The sequence below is a fragment of the Moschus berezovskii genome, chromosome 14, assembly GCF_049115385.1.
Source record: "Moschus berezovskii isolate FMDL1 chromosome 14, NW_MosBer_1.0, whole genome shotgun sequence".
Classification (NCBI taxonomy): domain Eukaryota; kingdom Metazoa; phylum Chordata; class Mammalia; order Artiodactyla; family Moschidae; genus Moschus; species Moschus berezovskii.
In genome coordinates this window covers 85,813,359-85,832,794 of record NC_142473.1, presented here as the reverse complement: position 1 = coordinate 85,832,794, position 19,436 = coordinate 85,813,359, and the positions used below count along the sequence as shown (strand labels likewise).

Sequence of the window (19,436 nt, the reverse complement as noted above, 5' to 3'; positions counted from 1 at the left end):
TATTCTTATCCCCACTGTACAGATGAGGAAGCAGGGTTGGACCTGGAGATCTGGCCAAGGTCACGGGGCTAATGAAAGGCAGAGGTGGGGTCCAAGCCAAACTCTTTACAGCCATCTTCCCGGCCCTTCTTGCTCCCCCCAGGGTGCTGTCCTTGATTTCAGGACAGGTTGTAGCAGAGCCAGGGAGAAACCCGGCTTCCTGATGCCAAATGCTGCCTAGCAAAGTGGGAAGGCAGGCCCAAGCCCCCAGCACCTCCCAGCTGCTGGGGAAGGGGTCCCCCGGATCCCTGATGCCACGGCATCTGGTCTGGGAATCCCATCAGCGCTCCTTGCCTTGGCCCCTCCCCGCCAACCCACCCAGCATCGGGGTGCCCGCAGGGTCCCGGGATGGGCAGAGGGACGTACCTGGGGTGGGGTCACGTAGTCAGACACGTCCATGACTCGGTTGGCATAGCGTCCGAAGCCTTTGACCTTGGTCACCACCGAGGACTCGATGGCTGTGTCCCGTACCTGGTATGCCTTCTCGTGCAGGAAAACCCACCTGGCGGGGGCGGGGGCGGAGAGCAGCAGAGGAGGGGTGAGGGCTCAGTCAGAGGCCGGGAGAGGCCCTCCCTGTCCGCCTCCAGATGGCTGAAAACTGGTTCTTGGAAAACGTAAAAAACAAAAAACCTTACGGGGCAGGCCGGCAGGGGCCTGCCAGCCGGCCTGGCAGGTACAGGGGGAGGCTGGGGCTGCTTGTTTCTTGGGTTGTACTGCCACCCAGTGGGCATTTACCTGTAGTGGTCGACAGGGAGTAAGAAACTATGGTCCCTGTCCCCAGAACACTTGAGCCAAAGAGTGAGTTTAATAGAGAAGGGAGAAAACGCAGACACGAAAGGGAAACAAACAAAGAAGAACAAGCAATAATTTATCAAAGTCCAGGAGCTTCAGTTCCTGCGCAGGGGTAGAGATAACCCTCTGAGCCCTAATGTTTGAGCTGTCTTGTAGATACGGAAACCCCCCACCAGGTGGAAGAATTTGATTAGGTGTTGAGCGGACTATAGCTGTGACATGAGCTGCCACAATTCTGAGAACTGGCCTCAAAAAAAAATAAAGGAAACAAACCAACCCCGGAAGTGAAGATGAACTGTATTGAAAGCAATCGAGACGCCGCCAGTCAGACCACCGATGGCCAATTTCATGACGACGGTCAGAGCTGACGGTGCTGTTTCTGCATGCAGCTTTGCCCCCTTCAGCCAATAAAAGCTGAAGCTCCCTGATTGTCGGCAGCGGCAGAGGGGGGGCAGTCTGCCTTTGGAGAGCATCTGTCATCCCAAAATAGAGCAAAGTTTCCCTTCCACTGACCTGGCCTCTTTACCGGCTTCTGAGAGGCAAGCAGTTGAGCCTGCTGTCAGTCACGCGGCTTCCCCCCCAGCGTCAGGGCAGAGAGGGACCATGTGGGCCCAGGAGGATGCCCTGGGCTTCTTCCCTTCCTGCCTCCCTCACGGGCCCTCCCATCCTTCCCCAGCAGCAAGGAGGGGCTGCCCCTGGTCCCTTGCTTTCCCCTGGGTTTCGGAAGGTGCCTGCCTTTTCACGGGAAGTGAAGCCCCCTGCCCTTAGGGCTCAGGCCATGCTCAGCCTCAACACCACTGGAGGCAGTTCCATCTGCTCCTGACAGCACGCGGGGAGGTGCCTTCACTGTCCTCACTGTGCAGATGACAGAACCTCCTCAAACGCATTTGCAAAATGCTGCGTATGTATGCCCAGCTCCGCAGACACACCGTGACCTCTCAGGGAACCTAGGGGCAGACTTGGGGAATATGATGTCAGGGTCACTTTCTGATGCTCACCAGGGCGATCCCTGGCGGGGGAACCCCGTGAGATGGAGATGGGCAGGAGGAATGGACACCGTGGAGCAGAGAAGACAAGCCTGGGTGGGGGTGGTTGAGGGCTGGGAGGTGGCTGCAGGCTGAGCCAAGGGGCTTAGAAGCAGGGGTTGGGACTTCAAGCCTGGGAGCTTTCTAACCTCTGGGGTCCCCTGATGTTGGGAGACGCAGAGAGGAGCAGCTCATGGGTCATGCTGGGGTCCCGGTCACTCGTGGGGGTCCTACCTATGGGGCTGAACTTTACAAGCGGCTCCTCGTTCACGTTTCAGTGAGGGGGTTCACAGTCATCCCCTAGTTGGGCTTCCCTATGGCCTCCGAATTCTTTTTAAAAAAAGATATTTAATTATTTGGCTGCATAGGGTCTCAGTTGGGTTTCCCGGGTGGCTCAGGGGGTAAAGAATCCGCCTGCAATGCAGGAGATGCAGGTTAGATCCCTAGGTCGGGAAGATTCCCTGGAGGAGGGCATGGCAACCCACTCCAGTGTTCTTGCCTGAAGACTCCCATGGACAGAGGAGCCTGGCGGGCTACAGGCCACAGGGTCGCAAAGAGTCGGACATGACAGAAGCCACAGAGCTCGCACGCATGCAGGGTCTCAGCTGCAGCACACGGGGCTCTAGTTGTGGTATTCCACCTTAGCGGACTCAAGACACCTGGGATCTTAGTTCCCCGACCAGGGATCAAACCAGTGAACCAGGGTCCTCTGCACTCGGAGGCAGGTTCTTAACCACTGGACCACCAGGGTAGTCGCCGGCGCCGAGTTCTGAATGCTGTCTTGAGTGGGAGGGAAAGGGTGGTCACCGCCAGCGCTGGCCGAGGGAGCCTCACCTGAGTAGCTGTTCCTGCCTTGTTCCAGGCAGTGCCCAGAGTAATGAGCCATTAAGAGTTCTCTGCGTGCTTGCAAACCGCTCCCCGGAACACCACGCCTCTGTGGAAGTCTGCAGGGGGCTGAGCTTTGCTTCCCTCACCCTGCCTTCTGTGTTTTGAACTGGGAGGGGTTTCATCGAGGTCTCTGGAGGGAAGACGGCTCATGGAGATGTCCCACCTCCCATCTCTAATCCCAGCAGAAGGGAAGGGAACGATTATGGAAAATGGGGATGTCATCCAGAAGAGTGGGAACGTCGTCCAGAAGAGCTTGGCTGCGGCCCTTGGAGCCAAGGTAGGGAGGGAGGTCTGACAGAGCACCTCTGCGGTTGTGGTGCCCTCACCCGGGTTAGGGTCACAGTGGCCACATGCCCCCTGGACCCTCTGTATGTCTGGCCTTGGAACTGACATGCCTCTGTGTGTCCAGCAGTGAAATGACCAGCCTCTCCTGTCCTTAAAGTCTGGGAACCTTCGGGTGAGAAGCGGAGTTCAGATGGTCACCATCACTGCAGGGCCAGCCCAGCACGCTGAGGATGCAGGAATCCTTACTCACGACCCAAGGGGACTGCTGTGCTATCGTCCTCACGCTACACGTGAAGGAACCCAGGCCCAGAGTGGGGCACTGACTCGCCCAGCTGGCATGCACGCTCTGACCCTGGATCACCCCTGCAGGGTCCTTGGTGGGGTCCCGCCGCCCAGACCCTGGTTCTTGTCCTGCTGGCCCCCGGCTCAGGGACGTCTCAGGAGGAAGAGCCCAGGGTCCAGGGGACGGCTGACCGGCCTCTCTCCTCTCCCTCCTGCCTCACGGCTCCTTTCTGTGCCCAGGCAGGGCTCCCCCTCCGAGTTGAATAACAAGCGGAAGCGTTCCAGTGCCCCCTTGGGGCATGCGGGCAGCTGGAGAAAGCGGGGTTGGGGAGAGTGGGGTGTTCACTTCCAGAACAGAGGAGCCTAGTCTGTCTCCAGAGGCTGGGGCTGAGGAGCTGGGGCGGCACTGAGCCTCCAGTTCTTGGCACTGATTCTGCTGCTCTGACTTCTTTCCTCGTGTTTCTGGTTCCTTATTTATAGACCGGGAGGCGGGCGGCAGGTCCCTGGCAGGTGGGACGTGCAGGATGGAAGTCAGGGCAGTGTCCCGTCCTGTCCACCACCCAGGAGTCAGGGAGGAGACTGGGAGGGCATGAAGGTGTGTGTGTGTCTGCACACGCGCGCTTGCCCATGGGGATCAGACGGGTCTCTCAGGAAGGTGTGAGCTGAGCTGAGGGACAGGGGACAGGCTGGGAGCCTGAGGAACGTCAACTGTCACCAGCTTCCCAAGCCACCCAGCCCAGGCACTGCTGTGCGTCACCTCCTCCCACCAGAACACTCGGAGGTGGCATCGTCCAGATACGGGGGCTGAGACATGCAGACAGAAACTGACCTGTCTGAGCCCCGCTCCTGCTGGGGTCAGAGCCAGGCTTCTGACCAGGTCTCCCCATCTGGAGAGATGGGTGCGGGGTGGGCAGAAAGAAAGCCATGGGATTCCACGCCCCTCTCTGTAAACTGGATCAACCCCCCCCACCCCGCCCTTTAAACGGCCTTACACGATGGACGTCTTTGGAAGCTTTGACCTGAGGCTGAACGTTGTGAACCAAAGTGGGTGGCCGTGCAGATGGGGGTCTTGGAGTGGGAAAGCCAGTGCAGGGCTGCGATGGGTTGGGGGTGCCTGCAACCCCGACGGGCCCTTCCCGGGGTAGAAGGGGCACCCCGGAGGCAGGAGGCCCTCACTGCTGCTTTCCAGGCTGTGGGCTTCCTGCAGGAAGGCCCCGGGAACCAACCCTGGACTGGGCACTGGTTGGCACATCTGGGCACTCAAGCCTCAAGGATCGTCTCCTTCCTCCTTAGGTGCCCGCAGGATCCAGAAAAGGGGTGGGTTCTTAGGAAGTCCTCCCCCACCCCACCACCGCAGAGGAGACTGTGCATTACCAGCTGAGCCCAGAAAAGGCGCGAGAAAGACCCAGTAGTCCTCACGGAGACAACTCCGTGCACCTGGCACAGGTCAGGAAGCCAGGGATGAAGGGGCGTGAGCTGCAGGCAAGCAGCTGAGGCTCAGGCCAGTGTGTGCATGTGTGTGTGTGTATGGAGTCGATCAGGCTGTGTGTTGCTGTGCATACATAAGAGAAATGGTTGACTCCTGTCATTCACGCCCTAGGTAAAGCTGTGCATCTGGTCTACCTGGCAGGGCTAATATGGAAGCGATTCAAGTCAAGCATTAACCTCAAAGCACTAAAAATCCTTTCAAATCCTCTTGAGTTGGAGCCACGGTCACTTCTCTTTGCATGACTGCCTGGCTTCTTAACGGGTTCTCCTGTGTCCACTTCTGCCCACACCAGTCCCTGGGGTGTCAGCCAGGGCTTCCCACCTCTCCCCCTACACACACACACACAGGTTAAAACACATCAGGAGCTTCCATCACGGTCCATCACTCCCCTGCAGCAGTGAAGGATCGGACGTCCAGCCTCCGCCTGTGGCTGCAGCCCCGTCCTCCACCATCCTCTCCTTGGCTCCCTCTGCTCCAGCCACCAAGACCCCTTCTCGTCCTGCATTCACCAGGCTCTTCCACTTGGCAGAGTGGGCCTTCTCTGCCTTGAACCCCCTTCCTTCCCTTCCTGCCCCTGGTGGCTCTGACTCATCCTTCAGCTCTTGGCTTCACAGTCTCATCTCCAGAAAGCGTTCCCTTACTTCCCCGGCTGGGTCAAAGGCAAACCCCTTGGTACCCAGGACCCTCGGGCACTGGGCGCCCCTTCTTCAACCCCGAGCCACGGCTGCCATTTTATATCTGCTTGTGGAGACGGTCTGATTAGCATCCACCTCTGGCCAGGTCAGCTCCATCAGGGTGAGGACCCGTCCTGTTTGGGCCCACTGTTCCCGCCTCTGTGTCAAGAGGACACACGCGATACACTCCTGCTGCCTTCCTGACCACGGACGCGCGTCTCAGCTCAGGTGCTCAGAGATGCGGCTGAGACCAGGGGCTGGGCTGAATAGCACGCTGATGGAACTGCCAGGCTCTGCTCCGTGGGGAGCTGTCAGGCTGGGAGATGGATGGGGCTGGATGTCAAGACGCCAAGGAGCCTCTCCCCCCTGCCCAGCAGGCCGGCCAGCAGCACTGAGGGCGGGGCGCTGGACTGGATCAGGGAGAGACAAAGGCAGTGGAGGGCAGGGGTGATGGAGCGTGCTGGGTCTGCAGCCCCCGGAGCCAGGCCAGGCTGGAAGGTGCGGAAGTAGCTCTGCGCTCACCTGGACCGACAGGCCATTCTGCAGTGACCAACAACCACAGCTGTGCACACGCAGGCAAACGTGGAGCCTTAAGAACCGACTTTGAGCCAGATGCCGACGGAGAGCATGTGCGAACATCCTATCTCGCGAAACCTCGGTGTCGGAACAGAACTTCATTTAAAGCTGTTTAATCCCATCCCGAAGCTTGAATCCCACGCATGTCTCTGCGAGGAGACTGCAGGTGCAGCCTCGTCTACACACCGCATGAGTGAAACCCACTGGTTCTCAGCACGCGTGTGGGGCTGCTAAAAATTTCCTTCATCCACGCCCACCTGTCTTTCCACGCGCTACTCCGGCCTGGCGGGCCAGCAGGTCCATTCCCGCGGCCCCAGCCCACACGCACACGGGTCTCCTTTGACCTCCCGGCGTGAACTCCCGACGGCCATCAGTGGCTTTCTGTCTCCCACACGCAGACCCGTTGTCTCAAGGAACAGCATGAGGCTAGAGACCCGAATGCCAGGGAAAAAGCAGCAGAGCTGCAAGGTTGCTGCCCGCTTTCCTGAGTCAATGGCCTTGAGGAGGACGGAACCCGTGTTTCCCCGTGGCCACTGTCCGTTTCGCGAACCTTTGTGTAGACGTGTGTGTTCATGTGCGCGTTGTTCAGCTGCACGGGGTGGGGGCCGAGAGGGGCTGTTCGGGCCTCCCTGGCCCTTAACCAACTCCCAGGATGGATTCCAGGGCATGAAGTCAGGCGGACGTAGGGCATCGATGCTCTCTGACAAAGGGGAGTATTTCTGGTCCTTGAGGGGGGCGGTCCCCTATATCATGCTCAGAAAAGCCTCCTTTCTCTGCAGTAGATCTTCCCTGGAGGGGTGTTTGCACCCGTTTCTGCCCGCCGCCTGTCCCCCCACAGGGGCAGGGTCCCCCACTCCAACGCCCCCCACGTCCTGCACTCAGAGAACGAGGGCTCCCCTTCCACATTCTCACAGCACCTTGCCCAGCCCGTCCCTTCTCTGCGCCCTCTCCGCCATCCACCTGGTCAACCTGTCGCCGACTCCCTTGTCTCATCGCCTTCCCCTGGCTCCCTCATCTTTCCGAGACCCCTGAAGAGTTGACTGAAGGCAATGGGAAGATATGTGTGTGTGTGTGTGGGGGGGGGGTCTGTTCTTTGGCTGGGGCTGGGGCTGGGGCTGGGGGAGATGGAAGGGGAGACGGTGGAGGGGCAAGAGCTCCCCTCCTCGGGGTGCATGGCCGCGGTCCAACTCCGGAGGGGTTAGTGTGAAAAAGAACTCCCCGATGACAGCAGCGGAGGCCAGTGCCTGGGACAGGTCCCCACAGATGAGGCTGATGCCCCCCAAAAGGGGAGACACTTAGGAAGCTGGGCAGCAACACTGAGGGGAGGCGGGGGAGGACGGGACCCGGGGACGGCCCTCGGGGTCGCTAGGACCTCAGGTTTCTAGGTCCTGGGGGCCAGAGACTCACCCCACGAAGTAGGAGATGATGAGCAGCTGAACAGCTCTGTTGATGATCCCAATGGTCCAGCTCTTCACGACCACCGACTTGGTGGTCTCGTAGGTGAAGAAATCTGAGATGCAGTTCATGCTGAGAGAATGACCCCTCAGGAGAGACCCGATGGTGGACTCAGGAGGGAGGGGTCATCGGATGGAGGCTGGGGGCGGCTTAGCGGGGGCTTGAGGAACGTGGAGCCTGTTCCTTTAAGCCAGGCAACCCTAGCTCGGGGCTCAGCCTCTCTCTGTTCTCCACCCTCTGGGCTGCCAAGAGTCCAAAGCCAGGGTGGGAGACCCCCTTTTTGTTGGTCTCCACCCCACTCCCCTGTGATGTCACGGCAGGGGTGGGGTCTCCAATCCCAGGCTCCTGATTGCCTGGGAGGCAGCTGGCTGGGGCCCTCTGGGACTTATGCTTTATCTGCACTCTGTCTACCGCTTCGGTTCTGTTCTCTTGCGCTGCGTCTCCATCCCAGCTCACCAGCTGCTCCGCGCTCTTCTGAAAGCCCCTTGCAATACCCCACCCCACCCACCTAGCAGCCTGTTTACACTGAGTTCATTCCTGTCTTCCTATAGCGCTCAATTCTACAGACAGCCCCCTCTTTTCAAGAGCTGCCATCAACAGCGTGGGTTGGAGGAGGGGGGGGGGTCTCCTGAACCTTTCTCCTGGTCTCACGGGAGAGGGTGACTAAAGAGTCACTTAGTTTCTATTTCCTATTCATCCTGGCAGTGGCTGAAGTTCTACTTCCAGCATTGCATTATAACACTGGGTGTTGTTTTTTTGGGGGGGTTGTTTTACTGTCAGTGTATTTATCTGAATCATCTGATTACATGCTCCTGGAAGGCTGGAGTTGTTTCCATCTTGCTTGCTAGTTTCCTCAAATCCTACCACCGTGTCGGAGCTCAATGCATATTTATTGAATCTAGTTGAATTTATATTGCTAGAGAGTGTGGGAACAGCCATCACCCAGAGGGTTAAGCCATGAGTTCAGGGAACAACGGTGCGTTTACATTGTCTTTCGTCCCAGGATCAAAACTACTGGTGTAACCGCGGGTCAGATTGTCGGAGAAATGTTCGAGTTTCAACATTCTGCACTAATGTCTCCATGCACGACACATACTGTCAGTCATTCTGAACGTAGAGTCACGATGAGGATGACAGAGGATAGCTAGAGGTGGTAGGTAGATCTGTCTTCAACTCTGTCGCCAACTGAGGCCCCGGGGCTACTCCCCTAAGGGTCTCAGTTTTCCCCATCTGCAAAAAGAGGTTGGGGCGGAGAAACCCAGACATCTCTCCCAAGTCCGGCCGCCTATGATTTTGTAAGATGCACCCTAGGACTCTAGAAGGTGGGGGTGTGGGGGTGGCTGGCTTCCGCAGTCCCAGGGTGATAGGCTTTCAAAGCAGTTGTGGCTCCGTGATGAACCTGACACCAGTGCTTGAACTTGGCACGGCCGCTGGCCAGCCCCTTCCAGGCAATTTACAACTTGCTGGGGCTGCTGGAAGTTTCGGGGGTGCAGCGAGCTCATTTGCAAAAGGATCCAGTCCTCTCTGGACAGGGGAGGGCGGTGCAGTCACAGCGACATCAACGCCTGCATTCTCCTGGAAGCCAGTGGGAGGGGGCATTTCTCTGCACAGCTCTTCCAATCTTTTCCTTCTTGGGTCAGACTCCTTTCTGCTTCACAGAAGCCACTATTGTGCAGGAGACACACGCGCTCACTGCAAGGGCCACGTGCTTCGGGGCCCAGTCTGATAAAAACACTACGCAAGTTCTCTTTTATAAAGCCCAGGCGTCTTTAGCGTTTAACGGGCCCCCGATTTCCGGGCCCGGGGGTCGGGGGCAGCGCGGGCGGGGCCGGGCTCAGCGGCCGCGCTGGCGGGCGGGGCCCGGCGCACCCCGCGGGTCCTCCGGCGCCGCCGGCGCTCTAGCCGCGCGCCTGGCGGGCGGCGCCTCTCTAGCCGGCCGCCGTCTCTGTGGCCCGCGCTTCCGGTGGCGGGACGCGGGGCCGCGCACGCGGGAAGAGCCTGCCCAGCGACCCTGCCGGCCCCCGCCCGCGCCGTACCCCCGCCCCGGCGCGTCCTCCGCCCGGGCGCCGGCGGCCGCGAGGCTCCGGCCCGAGGAGGTGGGTGGTCGCCGGCCGCGTGCAGGGTGCGGGCGCGGCTCACCCGCGGGGTGCGCGCGGTGGGCCGGCCCGCGATGGAGGCGACCGGCCGCGGGCGAGTCCATCCTGGGGGGCGCCGCGCGCGCTAAGTGGGCCGGGCCCGGGGGGCTGCGCTGCTCGGTGCAGCGCCCAGGGCGGGAGTCGGGTGTGGGGGGGGCTGTCAGCACTTCTTGGGGCAGGCCTGGCACCCCAGGACTGGGCCCCCGGGCGGAGATCGGACGCAAGCCCGGCGCCGCGGGCCCATCCGGGGTTACCGTGCGCGGCTGTCTTTCCTACCCACCTCTCTCTCTCTCGAATCCAGATCCCCAGCGCGCCCTGCGTCTGCGCGCCCACCCAGGAGTTTAGGGGGTACCAACAGGGCTAGGTCAGCATGGCAGAAACCCTGGAGTTCAACGACGTGTATCAGGAGGTGAAGGGCTCCATGGTGAGGAGGGCCCCGCGGAGGGAGGGGAGTGGACCTGCAGGGCCACTGGTCATGCCCATGCTCTGAATGGGCATGCTAGTTTGGAAAAGGGGTCAGAGTACCCGTGTGTGCTTAGGGTTCCCCTCAACTGAGAAGCGGTACCCAGGGAAAGGACCAGAATCAGGTCCGCTCGAAGGGCCCCACAGCTGCTGTACGCAGTCCCGGAGCCTGGAAACAGAGCCTGCAAGGGCTGTGGATGCCTGGGTCCTGGCGGGCTTGGCTCCCCTTACCGGCCCTCAGGGCTCCCCGCAGCTGCTGCTGCTCTGGTCTGTGGACGTCAGGCGGGCCCAGAAGGGGCGCCGGGTGGGCCTGACCCCGGTCTGCTGCGCTGCGGCGTCCCCACGCATTTGGTCCTTTTTTCACGGCAGAACGACGGTCGGCTGAGGCTGAGCCGCCAGGGCATCATCTTTAAGAATAGTAAGACGGGCAAAGTGGACAACATCCAGGCTGGGGAGCTGACCGAAGGCATCTGGCGCCGGGTGGCTCTGGGCCACGGGCTGAAACTGCTCACGAAGAACGGCCATGTCTACAAGTACGATGGCTTCCGGGAATCGGTGAGACACCCTGTTGCCATCGGCCCCTCTTGACTGTGTATCTCTTTTAGTTTTAATTCTCTAGACAGACAGTTCCCCGTTCTTCTGGTAACTGTGCGATCTCTGCTTTGGGCTCCTTACAGCGGGACCAGGGAAGCCATTAAGCAATCAACGTTCAGTTTTGGGTCAGTGTCAGGAGTTCCTTTGTGCCCTGACTCCAGAAGATTTTCTACTGTTTTGATTTTTTTTTTTTTTTTTTGGTGGCTTCTGCCTGTTGCCTTTATCCAGGTTCTGGGTCTTACCTGATGCTTTAGTTTGGGTTTTGTTTTTCCATTGTGACCTGCGTGCATTCAAGACTTGACTTCATTTTCGCTTCTACTTTTGCTAAAGCAATACCTGTGCAAACTCAGAAAAATCATTGTGAGACCCCCTAACTGGGACTGTCAGCCCCTTACTTTATTCCTCCCCCAGGCTGAGAAATAACCCAGAAATAACCTCTTACAACAGTCTTCTTAACAGCTTTATAGTTGTGACTCTTAAATCAGCATGGATTTCTGATAAAAGGTGTACTGGGATAGCTTCTCAGAAACAGATAATCCCAGAACATTCAAGTTTGTGTTAGGCCATCAGGAGTTTACTGGGCTGCTTCTCTTTCCTCTCCCTACAGGAGTTTGAGAAACTCTCTGATTTCTTCAAAACTCACTATCGCCTGGAGCTCATGGAGAAGGACCTGTGTGTGAAGGGTTGGAACTGGGGAACCGTGAAGTTTGGTGGTGAGTCCTCCAGGAGATTCAGGTTTCAGGGGAGGAAGAAAGATGAAAGATTTCCCACTTTAACTTGGCTTGCTGTCTTTCTGCCACTGCCTCTGATCTCCTGTCCGTTTGTAAATAATCGTGTGTTTATCGAGGACCAACGGTGTATTAGGCAGCCTGCCTGGTTCTGGAGGTCTGGGATGAACAGACAGCCCCCAGGTCCTCTCCGTAGGGAACCTGCAGTCTGACAGGAGTGCAGTTTATGCTGAGCCAGGGGAAGAGCCTGAGGATGGATCGTCTACCTTTTTCCCACAGGGCAGCTGCTTTCCTTCGACATTGGCGACCAGCCGGTCTTCGAGATCCCTCTCAGCAACGTGTCCCAGTGTACCACAGGCAAGAACGAGGTGACGCTGGAATTCCACCAGAACGACGATGCGGAGGTCTCCCTCATGGAGGTGCGCTTCTACGTGCCACCCACCCAGGAGGACGGCGTGGACCCCGTCGAGGTGAGGCCTTCCGCGTGTGGAGAGGGCTCCGGATAGCCCTGTGGCCGGCTCCCAGCGGCTCGATGACCCGCGTGTGCCTCGGCAGGCCTTCGCCCAGAACGTGCTGTCGAAGGCGGATGTGATCCAGGCCACCGGAGACGCGATCTGCATCTTCCGGGAGCTGCAGTGTCTGACGCCCCGAGGCCGCTATGACATCCGCATCTACCCCACCTTCCTGCACCTGCACGGCAAGACCTTCGACTACAAGATCCCCTACACCACCGTGCTGCGGCTCTTCCTGCTGCCCCACAAGGACCAGCGCCAGATGTTCTTTGTGGTAAGCGGGAACCTCTGGGGCCCGTGGCCCTGGGGCCTGCCCGGGTCTTTGGGAGGCGGCTGTCACCCACGTCCGTCTAGTTCATCTGCTGATCCTCCAAGCCCTGGCTGGCGCTGAACCTGGTCGGTGCTTCCCCCGCAGATCAGCCTGGACCCCCCCATCAAGCAGGGTCAGACCCGCTACCACTTCCTCATCCTGCTCTTCTCCAAGGATGAGGACATCTCCCTGACGCTCAACATGAATGAGTGAGTGAGGCTGACCCTGGCCCGGGCTGGAGGCGGGCGGGCAGGCGGAAGGCCGCAGCGCCCCCGCCCGCCTCTTGCTGTTCGCAGGGAGGAGGTGGAGAAGCGCTTCGAGGGGCGGCTCACCAAGAACATGTCGGGATCCCTCTACGAGATGGTCAGCCGGGTCATGAAAGCGCTGGTGAACCGCAAGATCACGGTCCCCGGCAACTTCCAAGGGTGAGCGTGCCAGCCTGGGCTGCTGCCTGCCATGGGGGGTGGGGGGGGTGTGCTCCCAGGTGACCCCCTGCTGGGAACACAGCCCCGCGGGGGCCTGGGTGGGCGGTCACTGGAGGGGGCAGCCTCCTGAGGCTTACGCACTGGGGGGTCTGGGACATGCCGTGTGCCCGCTGCCCAGGCGGCACTGACCGCGCCCCTCCCCAGGCACTCGGGGGCCCAGTGCATCACCTGCTCCTACAAGGCCAGCTCAGGGCTGCTGTACCCCCTGGAGCGGGGCTTCATCTATGTCCACAAGCCGCCCGTGCACATCCGCTTTGACGAGATCTCCTTTGTCAACTTTGCCCGCGGGACCACCACCACCCGCTCCTTTGACTTCGAAATTGAGACCAAGCAGGGCACCCAGTATACCTTCAGCAGCATTGAGAGGTGAGCGCCTCTGCCCAGCCCTCCTGGGCACCCTGGTCCCAACCCAGCCTCCTCCACTGGGTGGCCGACCTCTTCAGGCCGGCGATTCCTCTCTGACGCGTCGAGCCTGGAGCAGAGTTTTGCTTCTGTTGCCTGGAAGCTGGCTCTCTCCCTTGGGGTGCTCAGCCTTTGGCAGCCACTGCATTGCTTGCTTTCTCTCCTTGAAAAAGGCCGCATGCCATATGTGTTTGGTAGTAGTTCTCCTCCTCTGCCCGCACGATGGAGATGCTTTCTCCCTCTTTCCTGGAATGATCTCGGTGCCGAGAACACAGCGGCTGTTCACTGAATGCTGGCTGGGGGCTACGCTTTTCTCAGACAACCTTCATAACAGCCTGAGGAGGCTGCGTTACAGACCAGCAAAACGCCAGGCACGTCCCCCAGCCCGCCTGCCCCCTGCCTGTGCGTGTTGGTGGACGGGCATGCACTGCTTTCTGCCTTTTCTTCCCCTGAAATCTTAAGATCCTGTAAGTTTTCTTCAAGACCAGCATCTGACTCTTCTCTGCCTGCTGTCTGCTGGGGGTCTCTGAGATCCCGGGCGCAACTGAGCTGTCGAGGGTTTGGGCCCCTCGGTCCGTGCGGCCCCCGGCAGGTGTCAGGACAGCCCGCAGCCCACCCCGCGTCGGACCTGCCCATTGGGTAACGGGCCCCTCTCCTCACAGGGAGGAGTATGGCAAGCTGTTCGACTTTGTCAACGCCAAGAAGCTCAACATCAAAAACCGAGGGCTGAAAGAGGTATCTGGGTGTGCGTGTCTCTGTCGGGGAAGGGGCCGGGGTTGGCGCGGCTTCTTTTTCACTCTCTCTTCTCTTCTCGCCCTTGTAGAAAAAAGAGGTGCGTGAGACCCTCCCCCTCCGGGTACAGGTTTCCTGGCATGACCTTAGAGCAGGCTCCGCAGTCCCCCAGGGGCCCCCCGGGGGCCGGGTGCGGGAGGGGCTTGGACTAACCGGGTCGGCAGGGAGTCGGGCAGATACCCCGCGCTGAGCTGTGTGTGGACACGTGGCCCTGGGGCTCCAGGCGCGGTTGCTCCGAGCTGCTCACAGGCATGGGGACGGCTTTCGCGGGCGTGGGGCGGGGGGCTGGCCCTGAGCCCCACGCCCGCCCTGCAGGGCATGAACCCCAGCTACGACGAATATGCCGACTCGGACGAAGACCAGCACGACGCCTACCTGGAGCGGATGAAAGAGGAGGGCAAGATCCGCGAGGAGAACGCCAACGACAGCAGCGACGACTCCGGAGAGGAGACCGGTGGGGGGCCTGCAGGGGGCGGGGCGGGGCGGGGGGGGGGGCCGGGGCGGAGCGGGGCGGGGCGGGGCGGGGGGCCTGCAGGGAGCGGGGCGGGGTGGGGGGCCGGCGGCGGAGCGGGGCGGGGCCCCCCAGGGCAGAGCTCACGCGGTTTGTGCTCCTTTTCAGATGAGTCCTTCAACCCCGGTGAGGAGGAGGAGGACGTGGCGGAGGAGTGAGTCGTGGGTCCGCCTGGCAGGGTGAGGGTGGCCCGTAAGCTTCAGGGACTGGAGTATCTCTGGGCGTTCCCAAGACCTGGAGTTACCTACTGACCGAGGGTAGAAAAGTGACCACCGGCGAAGTGATCCAGGGACACGTTTTAAAGCTGTCAAGATGCTTTGTAAGTGCAAAGCGCCTCCTGAAACCAGAAAAGGAAAGTGGAGACAGAATGGGGGTAGGGGCCAGAGCTTGCCCGCTTCCCAGCTGCAGTCCACGGCTCAGGCGATGCATCTGTGTCTCCCCTGTGAGATGGTAGCATCCATCAGGACTTTTTAAAAAAAATTGTTTGTTTTTAGTTTTGGCCGCGCTGGGTGTTCATTGCTGGGTGCAGTCTTTCTCTGGTTGCGGCGAGCAGGGGCTGCGGGCTTTGCACTACAGCGCCCTCCCTTGTTTTGGAGCAGGGGCTCTAGGGCGCGAGTGGCTTCAGGAATTGTGACTCACGGGCTTAGCTGCTCTGCAGCATGTTGGGATCTTCCCAGAGTAGGGATCAAACCGGTGTCCCACTGGGAAGCCTCTCTATCGAGGCTCTTGATTGCTGATGTCAGAAACACGACTCACACTGACTTTGGCGTAAGAGTGAGTTTTTATCAGGTCATGTAACCAGAGAGCCTAGTGATAGAATTGGGCTTGGGCACCTGAATCCAAAGGCTTCCCTGGTGGCTCAGACAGTAAAGAATCCGCCTGCAATGCGGGAGATATGGATTCCATCCCTGGGTGGGGATGATTTCCTGGAGAAGGGGATGGCAACCCACTCCAGTGTTCTTGCCTGGAAAAACCCCATGGACGGAGGAGTCGCACCTCAGCAACTACACCACCGCCACGACTGAATCCAGGTGCTCAAAAGCTGAGGGGAGCCTTAATTTCTACTCTCATTTCCTTATTTTCAGATAGGCTCGCCGCATGCGTTGCTAAATGACCCTGAGCAGCATGGGGCAGGCTCAGCCCTACGGTTTAACACTCAGAAGTGCCGCTTTTTCCAGAGCAGCGGTGAATAGTGTGGTTGCCGCCCCTTCCTGAGTTTGAGTTCTGAGATGTGCCCTGATGGGCCAGAACTAAGCCATGGACCCCCTCAACCCCCGTGTAGAGCCTGTGGTTGGGGTGAGCTCCCCCTGAATGGGGCTGGGTGGTTCCCAACAGGAAATTGGAGCTCTCTTATTGCAAAAGAATTAAGAAAGGTTGGGCAGCAAAAAGAAAAATCTGCTGGAGTCCACTAGTTCTGCTTGCTACATACTTGTGAAGGTCAGTGAGCAAATGCTTGTGAAAATGCCTTGGAAACAGCTCTGCACCTTGATACAGGTGTTAAGGGAGCTCCATCTTCTGAGGAGCTGAGCACGTGTGACGGAGGGGACTGCTTAGGGGTACTGGGTTGGACTGAAGGTGGTCCCCCCACTTTTTACACGGTAGCTGATTATCTCTTCGTCACAGAAGACTGCAGGGTTAAAACAGTTAGCTCAGGGGAACCGGTGAAGTGGACCTGGGGCGTGTTCTGGGCAAGATGAGACCGTGGCTTTGTCTCCAGGGGCGTGGGGTCTGGGTCAGGCCGTGACCCAAGAAAGCCGCTGAGGCCCACTGCATCGTTTGTGTCTTGCTGATGGATTCGATGAAGCCGCTGCCACGGCCGGGGGGGGGACCGGGCGGTCAGAGGCACGTCAGCGAGAGGAGGACGCGCACCGCAGCCCTGCCCCTTCTCTGCTGTCTGGGCGGGGGTCTTCGGGCGCGCTGTCCTCCTGTCCGGAGTGGGTGGGGGGCTCTGCTCTCTCTGAGCCCCGCTGTCCCTGACAGGTTTGATAGCAACGCCTCCGCCAGCTCCTCCAGTAACGAGGGCGACAGCGACCGGGAAGAGAAGAAACGGAAGCAGCTTAAAAAGGCCAAGACGGCCAAGGACCGCAAGGGCCGCAAGAAGCCCCTGGAGGTGCCGACTCTGCTGGGTGCTGGGGGGGCCATTCTCTTTCTGTCTTCCTGCAGTCTCCCCTCCAACGCCCCCACCCGGTAGGGCCTGCAGACTGGTGCTGCTGGGTCGAGTTTTGCAACCACTGGCGCTGGCCTTGAGGAGGAGCCTGGAGAAATTTTAGTCTGGCCCTTGAGACAATTAGCTTCTGGGAGATCCAAATTGGAAGCAGGCTTCTGTCCCTGGAGCCCAAGGAGAGGGTTCCTCATGAGCTCAGGCTGGGGTGCTGAGCGGTGGAGGTCATGGTTTCCGTCCTTGGGGAGCTCGTGAGCTCAGGCTGGGGTGCAGAGCGGCAGAGGACATGGTCTCCATCCCTGGGGGCTCTCCGTCTAGCCTGACGCTGCGCAGTCTTTTCTCCATTGTGTCCCTCTAAGAAGGAGGTCCAGGTTCTCCTGGGGAGAACGTGGGGCTTTGTGGGCAGTAGGTGGCTGACGGCCTCTGGGTTCATCCGCAGGTAAAGAAGGGCAAGGACCCCAACGCCCCCAAGAGGCCCATGTCTGCCTACATGCTGTGGCTGAATGCCAGCCGGGAGAAGATCAAGTCAGACCATCCGGGCATCAGCGTCACGGACCTCTCCAAGAAGGCGGGCGAGATCTGGAAGGGAATGTCCAAGGAGAAGAAGGAGGCAAGGAGCCGTGGAAACGCGGCGTTGGGAGCCTGGGACCTGACGGAGGCGGCGGGGTCAGGGCTACGGTTCTGTGCTGGTTTTGCCTGCGTTGGGGCAGGGGTCTAATTTTTTTTTTCCCCTTGTTTTTTTCATTCCCTGTGTGTGTGTGTGACACAGGAGTGGGATCGCAAGGCTGAGGATGCCAGGAGGGAATATGAAAAAGCCATGAAGGAATACGAAGGCGGCCGTGGAGAGTCCTCCAAGAGGTGAGAGTTGAGAACAAAATGACCCAGGAGCTGCTTTTCTGGCAGATATTTTTGCAGTTCCAGGTTGAAAATTGGGGTGTTAACAGACTAGCTTCTGACTGCAGTAGGGCAGTGCTGCTCAGATCAGGGTAGGCAGTTGCCCAGATATGGGGAATGGGCTAGAGGATTTCTGAAGGTAACTTGGATAAATATGGCACATTTTAATCTCTTCCTTCAATTTTATTTCAAGGTGTGGGGGAGATTAAAAATTATTATGGAGCGTAATTCACATGGAAGTTTTAAAGTAACAGACGTTAGGAAGATCCCTTAGAGAAGGAAACGGCAACGCACGCCAGTATACTTGCGTGGGAGATGCCATGGACAGAGGAGCCTGGCGGGCTACAGTCAGCAGGCCCTCAAAAGAGTGGGACACGACTTAGTGACTCAAACAACAACAGACGTTAAGCAAGTTTTGCATGTGGGGCTGCTTCAGGCTGCAGCCCCTGATCCTTCCGGTGATTCATTTATGATGAGCTCCCCTGGGGCGCTTGGGGCTGACACACCTGGCTGTGTACGTTTAGTGAGCTGGGCAGTGTTGCTGGGATTGAGAAAGGCCCTGTGAAAGCCAGGAGAGATTCCGGCCCTGATGATGTGGGGAACCCGAGGGCCCAGCACCCGCTTCCCTCTTGCTCACCTAGGGACAAGTCCAAGAAGAAGAAGAAAGTCAAGGTGAAGATGGAAAAGAAATCCACACCCTCCCGGGGCTCATCATCGAAGTCTTCTTCATCAAGGCAGCTGAGTGAGAGCTTTAAGAGCAAAGAGTTTGTGTCCAGTGACGAGAGCTCTTCTGGAGAAAACAAGAGCAAAAAGAAGAGAAGGCGGAGTGAGGTGTGGCGGGGCTTGGGGGGCTGTGGGGCCTGGAAGGGTGGGGGCCGCTGGGCTGGTGGTGGGACAGACAGATGCTCCTGGACAGAGGGGTAATGAAGGGGAGCGGGTGGTTGGAATCTATCCTTCTGAAGGCTAACACTGGAGTGCAGGGAGTGGGTAGGCAAGTGGGGGTCCTTCCCTGAAAAGTGTCTGGTAGGGAGGGTGGCCTGGACTCTGTACCTCTCCCCGTAAGAGACCTTTGGCTTTCAGGACTCTGAAGAAGAGGAACTAGCCAGTACTCCCCCCAGCTCAGAAGACTCAGCATCAGGATCTGATGAATAGAGAGGAAGATTGTGTCTCCTGGGGCTTGCCCTGTTCCAGCCCTTCTCCCTACCCGTGTTTTGGTACCCATTTTCTCCTATGAAATGCAGTCCTTGGACTCTGTGCCATCTGAACAAGCTTTCCCGCTAGCCTGCACGTCCCTGGGGCTGCACGGGAGGCGTCTCACCCTGTGGCTTCAGAAGATGGCTGTTTATAATCCGGGGAGACATGGGGTGGGGGCCAGGGCAGGGCCGGATCCCACTGCGCCCCCTGCCTTCTCGCCCTTTGGGGTACATCTGCTGCTTGTCCTGTACAAGTTGCCGCAGGCAGGGGTCCTGTGAGGGCAGGTCTGTAGCTCCTAACCAGGGCCTATTTCTACTTTTATTTTGTATTTCCGGTCTGTGAAAAATGAACATTTAATAAAGGGAACTGACTTTGGCAATCATGTCCTTAGGCCTTCTTTCTTACCCTGCTGTATGGCTCTCTCTTTTTGGTGTTCACTGCACTCGTCTGACCCTTCAGCTGGGAAGCAAGTCTCCAGGTACAGCCTGTTCTGTTCCCGGCTGGACAAGCATTGGCTTTCAGTCTCTTCTGGTGGGATGGGCCACCTGAGAGTCTAGAAATGAGAGCTGATCTGATTAGGCAGTCTCTTTCACAGCGGCACTCCATTAGCGAAGCTGAGAGGGCAGCTCCGGCTCCAGCCTTAATCACCTGCGAGTCCAGGGTCTTGGAAGTCTTTCGATAATGGAATCAGGATTGACCAAGCTTCCCCGCAAACCGGGTGGAATGGAAACCTGAGCCCGCAGAACTGGGG

The 19,436-nt window shown here is 58.8% G+C and overlaps 2 protein-coding genes across 2 annotated transcripts in view; one reads left to right on the top strand and one right to left on the bottom strand.

Moving 5' to 3' along the window:
* The window catches only part of P2RX3 (purinergic receptor P2X 3), a 30,597-nt gene extending 23,021 nt beyond the window's left edge, over nt 1-7,576 (bottom strand). Inside the window, exons 1-2 of the mRNA XM_055422773.2 lie at nt 7,458-7,576; nt 406-541 (exon numbers count right to left, since the gene is read on the bottom strand). Coding sequence (XP_055278748.1) covers nt 406-541; nt 7,458-7,576 — 255 coding nt within the window. The remainder of the gene's footprint in view (nt 1-405; nt 542-7,457) is intronic.
* Nucleotides 7,577-9,443: 1,867 nt separating this feature from the next.
* Nucleotides 9,444-19,067, top strand: SSRP1 (structure specific recognition protein 1). Its single transcript, XM_055424139.2, has 17 exons — nt 9,444-9,601; nt 9,942-10,064; nt 10,472-10,657; nt 11,304-11,409; nt 11,704-11,894; nt 11,980-12,210; nt 12,352-12,455; nt 12,543-12,671; nt 12,876-13,097; nt 13,796-13,868; nt 14,241-14,379; nt 14,545-14,590; nt 16,417-16,546; nt 17,037-17,207; nt 17,367-17,455; nt 18,133-18,322; nt 18,572-19,067. Exons 2-17 carry the CDS (start codon nt 10,011-10,013, stop codon nt 18,641-18,643), a joined length of 2,133 nt encoding a protein of 710 aa, XP_055280114.1. The 5' UTR covers nt 9,444-9,601; nt 9,942-10,010; the 3' UTR covers nt 18,644-19,067.
* Nucleotides 19,068-19,436: the final 369 nt, after the last annotated feature.

Coding starts and splice junctions, on each gene's coding strand:
- SSRP1 (XM_055424139.2), top strand. CDS start 10,011: ATGGCAGAAACCCTGGAGTTCAACGACGTGTATCAGGAGGTGAAGGGC. Junction 12,456..12,542: donor CTGACGCTCAACATGAATGA/GTGAGTGAGGCT, acceptor TGCTGTTCGCAG/GGAGGAGGTGGAGAAGCGCT. Junction 14,380..14,544: donor CGACTCCGGAGAGGAGACCG/GTGGGGGGCCTG, acceptor GCTCCTTTTCAG/ATGAGTCCTTCAACCCCGGT.